The sequence below is a fragment of the Megalobrama amblycephala genome, linkage group LG18 (assembly GCF_018812025.1).
Source record: "Megalobrama amblycephala isolate DHTTF-2021 linkage group LG18, ASM1881202v1, whole genome shotgun sequence".
Classification (NCBI taxonomy): domain Eukaryota; kingdom Metazoa; phylum Chordata; class Actinopteri; order Cypriniformes; family Xenocyprididae; genus Megalobrama; species Megalobrama amblycephala.
The window spans coordinates 37,479,145-37,487,969 of NC_063061.1; the positions used below are offsets into that span (position 1 = coordinate 37,479,145).

Consider the following 8,825-nt stretch of genomic DNA (forward strand, 5'->3'; position numbering starts at 1 on the left):
AGCGATCAAGAATCATGGCATGAATCTCAACAGTGACTGTCAAAAAGCATGATGCAATGCATTCTGGGTGCCACCAATCACAACTCATCCACGGCTCCCATCATGCATTGATGCATGAATAAATTGTCTTAGTAATTTTCTTTATTCTCACTATTTTATTTTTTGCTTGTTTTCTAATGTTCAGAGTTGATCTGTTGATCAGAATATGTTGCTTGTCACCGTCATTGAGATTCACAGGCTGATTCTTGATGTCTGTGTGTGCCTAAAAGAAACATATTGTTTTTTTTTATCAGAACAACTTTTAAGAAATTTTTTGGATTATATTGAAAAAGCTGATCTTCTACTGTAGAATCACAGTGCTGCTGTAATCAATAATGAAAATCTAACTCAGAGATTGGGCTCTAAATGAGTTCAGTGATTCGGATCAAATAATGATTATGCGAAAGCATAACCAATACCATCAACATCTTTTCTCTTTGCTTGTCTGGCTGTTATAACTCAGTTACAGCAACCCAAACAAATTCTAACATTTAAAAGTCAAGGGTCAAGAGCTCAACTAAAGCAAACCCTGATCTCTGTGATGGTGTCTTAAAAATTGTGATTTTCTCCTTTGGTGATTCTGCTTGTTATCATCAGGTGTCTTCAATAATGCTCAATCATCACTCAATTAAACACTTATTTATCTCATTAACTTTAACATAAGAGACGAGCAGAAACACAAGAACTACAACTGACTTCAGCCACACTTCAGCCACAGTTTGAATCCACTTTACAAACCAGTTTGATATTAAATTGACATTAATATTGGAAATAAAAATGTATTGAATTTTGTAGTCACCATCGTGGTGACCAGTGTCTGCTTTAGTTGGGCTCTTGACTCTTTAATATTGGTCAACTTGAAGTTAATCAGTTTTTTTTTTTTTTTTTTTTTTTGGTTGTTGTGATGGTGTTGTAATCATCTTGGACTCATTTAGTTCACTGGTGTTTTTCTGTGTCTAGTCTTTGATTTAATGAGTATTTTATATTTATTCATTATACTATGTCTGTGATTCAAAAGCATAAGAACAGCAATGTTTCAGTTACCAAAAAGAATATTGAAGTTAATTGAATCAAGAGATTATGTGATGGTTACATCTTCATCAACACATACCTATGCATACTCATTGTTTTTTTTTCTCTACATTTGTTTCTGCCATAAATGCGGTTTGCGAAAATAGCAGCCAAAGTTTAAGCAGCCAAAGAAAATTAAAAAAACTGATGTATAGAAAGTTATGGGTAAAGAGTTATGGGTAATGTTTGCTTTAGTTAAGCTCTTGACCCATGACTTTTTACACATCAGTTTTAGTTTTTTCTTTGGCTGCTTAAACTATTTTTGCTTGCTGCATTTGTTATGGTAGAAACAAATGTGGAGAAAAAAATAATTGAGTGCTGATAGTTATGTGTTGATGAAGATATAACCATCACAGTGTCTCTGTTAAAATACAACAAGAGTTCCAACAACAATCAGTTTTTTGCGACATTAAACTTTTGAATGTCACCATTGTTGAGATTCATATTATGATTGTTGATGTCTCTGCTGTCCAATTTAAGCACAAGCTATTTTATGCATTATACAACTTCAAAATCTTTATAAGTAAGTGAAACATTGCTGTTCTTATGCTGTTGAATCACAGACATAGTATAATGAGTCAACATAAAATGTTCATTAAATCAAAGGCTAGACACAGAAAAAGAATAGTGAAATAAAGTCCAAGCCCAAGATGATTACAGCATCATCACAACAGCCAAAAAACCTGATCAACTTCATGTTGACATAACATGTGTTTTAACAAGAACTTCTGTACATGTATGAAAGAAATAATGTCAAAATGGTTTGTGAACTAGTTTCACACTCAGTGTGGCTGAAGTCAGTTGTAGTTCTTGTGTTTCTGCTCTTTTTTCTGGTCTTGTTTCTCTGTCCTTCAGTGATTCTGATTATCAGGTGTTCATAAAGTTTCTGAATTCACTCACTCTCTCAAGTGGACTATATTAGTGAACTAATGTAGGGAATAGTGGATAAGGGTATAGGGTGTGATTTAGAACACTGTTCCCAAACCTGTCCTGGAGGACCCCCAGCCCTGCACATTCTCCCTCATCTATCACACCTGATTCAACTCATGTGCTCATTAGAGACATCAAGACCTGAAATAGTTGTGTCAGAAACAGGGAGACATACAAAATGTGCAGGGCTGGGGGTCCTCCAGGACAGGTTTGGGAACCACTGATTTAGAACACAGCCTCTGAGTGTCGACTTTGAGCGTTGTTAACTCACAGTATGTTCTTGTAGGCTATTTTCTTGAAAATGACAAATATTACCCAGAATGCATTGCTTTCTACAGTATATTACTGTTTTAATGGAAAATGATTTTTTACTTTTTTTACAGCAAGGTTTAACATATATGTGTGTGTGTGTGTTTGTGTGTCCTCAAGGGAAAAATAATAAAAATCTCTTTCTGTTTCAAGAAGTGCCTACTTTTGTTACACTTTCATTTTCTCATAAAAACACTCCCCTTATGAGAAACTATAAAATGGGCACTTGAAACAGACGTTATTTCATTCTCCTCCGGATCAAAGATGGATCTGCAAATCTCAGTTTTTCTTCTCTTCATTCTTTTCACTGCAGGTACAAAGACAAATAATGTTTGTGATGTTTTTAATTACTAATACAGATCATTCGATGTTCTCTCTCTCACTGTTTCTGTTTTATTACTACAGGACACTCTCTCAGCTGTTATGAGTGCAAGAGTGTGACGGGTTCTTGTGCAGATCAGAAGCTAAAAACATGTCCTAGTGGATTTTCTCAGTGCTCGAGTACAACAGCTGTGGCACAAATTAGTACGTCCAATATGATTGAAATTTACTGTTATATTTGACTAGACTGGGTAAACCCAGCCTGATCTGCCGGTGATTTGATTTCACCCGGCAACTCAGTCTGGAAACCCATACATTCATTTCTACTGCTTCTGTTACACTTTTGCGGGAACTAATCACAGACTGACTTATCGACCTTGCTCGCTATTAGCGGGTATAACACGATGACGATAGAGAAGCGATGGCAAGCAGCTTTTTTTTACATTGAACATGGCGGCCACCGAAGTGCAGCAGCCAGTTGATGCCGCTATTGATGCTGTTTTAAGATTTCAAAGGCAAGTTTTGATGCTACAAACCAATACAAACTAAACCTGTCTGGAGTTTTCATGTCGCTCTGCAAAGTACGTCACCCGGATCGTTGATCTGATTGGTTGAAGGACTATCCAATTGCATGAATAATGCTCGTTGATCACACCTCTTCCCAGCCAACACAGTTATGTGGGGCCCAGATGGGTGTCACCTGGGCTGCCTAACTGGGGCCCAGACATTTTTGTCCACGGTTTCCATGGAGGCCCCACATGGGTTAGCCCAGATGAACTGAACACTGCTCAGTGTGCACACTACAGGCTGTTAAATGTAACACAGAAACATGCTGGAGTTAATGAGATAATTAGGTGATAACGAGCAGAATCACTGAAGGACAGAGGAACAACAAGAACTACGACTTCAGCCACAGCCTTCGATGAAATCAACTGAAGATAAAAGATGAAATCTCTGAAGATCTGATTAAACATCTCCACAAACAGCATTACCAGCTTCACTTATTACTAACCAGACTGACTTTATTTCTGACATACATCTACAAAAGTTGTTATTGAGAATTACCAGAGGTTTAGATGTTGATGATTTGTTGAAAATAAGTTTGGTTTGATGTCACCGTGATCGAGGTCAGCGCTTACTTCAGTTAGGCAGTTTGACTCTTGCCTGTTTTAGTGTTTTTGTGGTTGTTCGCTGATCAAAGCCGCAACATGATGACATTTGCATTCTTATCATCAAACAGCTGACAACAGCTTTTGCCATAGCAACCACTAAAACAGGCAATAAAATGTGTTCAGCTGTCGGATGATAAGAATGCAAATGTCATCATGTTGTGGCTTTGTTCACTTTGTTCAGCAAACAACAAAAACATTAAAACAGTCAAGAGTCAAACTGCCTAACTGAAGTAAGCGTTGACCTTGATCACGGTGACATCAAACCAAACTTATTTTCAACAAATCATCATCTAAACCTGTGTAGTAGTGCAACTTGTGCAATAGAAAATACATAGCAGACTCCCCAGACCAATGTTCAATTTTAAATTGAGCTTGGTCTGGTGATAGCCAGACAAATATTTGACAGATTGACTGATCAAAGATGCTGCCACTATTTTCTGGTGCTGCGACGGAACAGCTACTCGTTTTTCTGACAGAATTTATGATTTCAATCACAGAATAATGCACACATATTTCTGATATTTAATTTATTTTCTCTCAGATTGTTATGATTTTTTTGTTTTTAAGAAAATAAAATTTTTGAAGTGAAAAACATGCTACCCCACACAGCAGGGGATTCCTAGGCGGATCCGCATTCAAATCGGCAAAAATCCGCGTGACTGTCACATTCGTTTTGGTGTCGCCCAGAGGACCAGGTCCGCCTCCGGGCGGCGCCATAAATTCTGCTGTCAATCAGCTGATCCTGAGCGGACCCATGTCAGATCCGCGGACGCGCACGTGCCTTTACTGTAACGGTTGTATCAATTTGCGGGTCCCAAACGGACCCGCCGTGGAGGTAAGGTTTTAATCGCGGATGCAGCGTGGAGCCGAGGCGGGGTCTGCGATCCGCCTTCGTTACAGATCCGTCACTGCGCGCAAGTGGACGCTGATACGGGTCCGTTCACGTCAGAGGTGGAAAGTCCAGTGGTCAGAAAGTAAAAGTCCTGCCATATTTTTTTCATATAATCATTATTTGATCTGAATCACTGAACTCATTTAGAGCCCAATCTCTGAGTTAGATTTACATTATTGATTACAGCAGCACTGTGATTCTACAGAAGAAGCTTTTTCAACATAATCTGAGGGATTTCTTAAAAGTTGTTCTGAAGAAAAAAAAACCTTTCCTTTAGGCACACACAGACATCAAGAATCAGCGTATGAATCTCAATGATGGTGACAAGCAACATATTCTGATAAACAGATCAACTCTAAACATTAGAAATGAAGTTACTAAAAAGTCACATAAAAACAGAAAAAAATAAAATAGTGAGAATAAAGAAAATTACTAAGACAGTTAAGCTCATAATTTATTCATGCAGCAATGCATGATGGGAGCCGTGGATGAATTTTGATTGGTGGCACCCAGAATGCATTGCAACATTCTTTTTAACAGTCACCACTGTTGAGATTCACAGACTGATTCTTGATCTCTGTGTGTCTAAATGAGAGCCTTTTTTTTTTTTAAGAGCAACTTTTGATGAAACCTTTGAATTATTTTGAGAAAAAATTGGATCTTCTGCTGTAGAATCACAGTGCTGCTGTAATCAATAATGTAAATCTAACTCAGAGATTGGGCTCTAAATGAGTTCAGTGATTCAGGTCAAATAATGATTATGTGAAAACATAACCAACATCACCTGATCATCTTTTCTCTTTGCTTGTCTGGTTGGTTTTAATGCAGTTAAAACAGTCCAAACAAATCCTAATATTAAAAGTCAAGGGTCAAGAGCTCAACTAAAACAAACCCTGACCTCGATGAAGGTAACTTAAAAATTGTGATTTTCTCCTTTGGTGATTCTGCTTGTTATCATCAGGTGTCTTCAATAATGGTCAATCATCACTCAATTAAACACTTATTTATCTCATTAACTTTAACAGCGCTTCAGTGGGTGAAAAAAAAAATATGGCAGGACTTTTACTTTCTGACCCCTGGACTTTCCACCTCTGTGCGATACCTCCGCGGTGGATTCGCCACGGAGTCCTTTTGCTGTGTGGGACATTTTGACATATTTAGAATTAAAATTTTCATCAAAATAATGTGCAGTTGAACTGGTCTTTCCTGTATCATTCATGTTTTTAGGTTACTTTAGTACTAAAGTGAAGGCTAAAGATTGTATTCCTGCCTGTCAAAGTGGGTCCTTGAACTTAGGATATGTAAAGTCGACTATTTCCTGCTGTGACACAGACGAGTGTAACGTCCAAGATGCTCCAGGTATTGTCCTTCAATGATCATGTGCAAATTACTATCTTCTTTAAAGTCATTTTACTTCCAAATGACATTCAATCAGGAAATAAAACAGGGTGTGGCTTTCTGTCATGAATTGATTGAATGGAGCAGGTAAAGGAAAATTATTTTAAACAGAAAATGTTATTAAAATAATAATACCTGTTCTCCTCCTGTAGATCCCTCTAACATCCCCAATGGAAGGAAATGTTACTACTGTGATATTCTGAGCTGCTCAAACAAATTGATCTGTACAGGGGACGAAGACCACTGCATTACAGCAACATGTGAGAATCTGAAAAAGGAAGAAGATTAAAGTCATGATCTTTTAAACTCTCTTAGGTTTAACATTTGACACAGATCACATATACAATGTCCAGCTTAGACTGAATCAACTTTTGTTTTCTTTTTTTCATCAGGGATTTTTGGAGGCCGGTCAATGGCACTGAAAGGCTGTGCCTCTAAATCACTTTGTGATGGCATAGAATTTGATCTTGGTGTTGTGAGCTTCTCATGTTGTGAGGGGAACCTGTGTAACGGTGCTCAGAGAGTCGACCAGAGATGGGAGCTTTAGCACAATTCACTGGTGAGTCGATCAAGCTGTGGATAACCTACCGAAGGAGACAGTCGTGTACTTTTACATGAGAGAAGGCATACGTCGCCACCACAGACGCGTGACACCAACGTCTGAGAAGTATGTCACCACAACAACAAAAAAAAAATCTTATCTTTTTTTTAAAAAAAATTTTAATAGTTTTTCTTATCTTTCCTTTGTTATGTTTCTTTTCAGTCATTGTTAACTTTTTATTTTACTTTTCTGTGTTCTGATGACATTGAATATATTCTTGATACATATTGTGTAGCAATTGTATAAAAGTTGTATGTTATTAATGTCATCTACTGTTTACAAGCATAATAAAAAAAATATTAAAACTATTCACTAACTTTCTCCTGGAGATTATGGATTATGTGCAAATTATACATCATCAGAGTTACAATTTTATTTCACTATATTATTATAATATTTACTGTATTATTTATTTTCACAATTATTAACAACAACTGTAAAGATGAACACAAATTCAGTAATTATAATCTATAAACATATTCTGGAATGTTGTTCTGAGCTTTTACTTTTGATGTCTTAGGTTTAGGAAAACTGTGTGACTCATAATAGACTACACTGTTAGACCTTGCCAGGCTTTTTTACAGTAAAACACTGCCAACACTGTTGCCAGTAATTCACTGTTGATTGTACAGTTATTTACTGTAATCTACAGTATTTTACTGTAAAGATACCATGCACTAAATTAAAACTCGTGTTCCTTCATTTCATTAGCAGAAACCAACTGAACAATTGAGAATAAAGAAAATTACTAAGACAATTAAGATCATAATTTATTCATGCAGCAATGCATGATGGGAGCCATGGATGAATTTTGATTGGTGGCTCCCAGAATGCATTGCATCATTCTTTTTGACAGTCACCACTGTTGAGATTCATACACTGATTCTTGATCTCTGTGTGTCTAAATAAGAGCTGTTTTTTTTTTTTTTTTTTTTAGAACAACTTTTGAGAAATCCTTCAGATTATATTGATAAAGCTGATCTTCTGCTGTAGAATCACAGTGCTGCTGTAATCAATAATGTAAACCTAACTCAGAGATTGAGCTCTAAATGAGTTCAGTGATTCAGATCAAATAATGATTATGTGAAAACATAACCCACACCACCTGATCATCTTTTCTCTTTGCTTGTCTGGCTGTTTTAACAGTTACAACAGACAAACAAATTCTAATATTAAAAAGTCAAGGGTCAAGAGCTTAACTAAAGCAAACCCTGATCTCTGTGATGGTGTCTTAAAAATTGTGATTTTCTCCTTTGGTGACTCAATAATGTCTTCAATAATGGTCAATCATCACTCAATTAATTAGTTATTTATCTCATTAATGCTTCAGTGGGTGGAATAAAAATATGGCAGGACTTTTACTCTGGACTTCCCACCTCTGTTCACAACCCATGTGGGGCCCCCATGGAAACTGTGGACAAAACCGGCTGGGCCTGTTAGACAGCCCAGGTGACACCCATCTGGGCCCCACATAGCTGTGCTGGCTGGGAAGATTCTAAGATTTTTGTCTTTCAGAATGTCTCAAGAATGATCATCCATGATTTCCGAGAAAATGAAACTTATGGCTCTGTTTAAACAGGTTGAATCCAATTCCTGTGTTGGTGTTGACCATATACAACTGTACCTAATGTACAACTTAATTGTTTACTTCTGTGTTCCAGTCATACTGGTTTTGAATGACATGAGGGTAAATAAAAGATGCTAGAATTTTCATTTTTGTGAGAGCTCTTTAAGAATGTTGGTTAGATCTGTTCATTTATTGCAATTCCTTATTAAAGGCCCACTGAAGAGTTTTGGAATGTGCAGCATTTAGTGTGTTGATGTAATTTCAACTGAAACAGGAAGACAGGGCAATATATAGAACAGCCCCGCCCGTTTTTTATAATAACCAATAGCGTTTTGTTTATGTCACAGCTCGGCCAGAGCCGTTAGACTCTGTAAAACCTCAGTTTCCTTCTAATCTCTAACTGTTTCTCCTCCTAATCTCCTCTATATCACTTTAAAATACAGCATTCTGTGCAGAATTCATATGGGTCTGATACCTTTTGTGGTCTGAACCGACTCCCAGATATGATCCACTCTGTGCTCTCGT

At 37.1% G+C, this 8,825-nt stretch overlaps 1 protein-coding gene across 1 annotated transcript; it reads left to right on the top strand.

Annotated features, from left to right (window-relative positions):
• The first annotated feature begins 2,283 nt into the window (after positions 1-2,283).
• On the top strand, positions 2,284-7,036 carry LOC125253267 (phospholipase A2 inhibitor gamma subunit B-like). Its single transcript, XM_048167183.1, has 5 exons — positions 2,284-2,662; positions 2,755-2,874; positions 5,962-6,093; positions 6,285-6,392; positions 6,525-7,036. The coding sequence occupies exons 1-5, from the start codon at positions 2,614-2,616 to the stop codon at positions 6,677-6,679; spliced, it is 564 nt and encodes a 187-aa protein (XP_048023140.1). The 5' UTR covers positions 2,284-2,613; the 3' UTR covers positions 6,680-7,036.
• Positions 7,037-8,825: the final 1,789 nt, after the last annotated feature.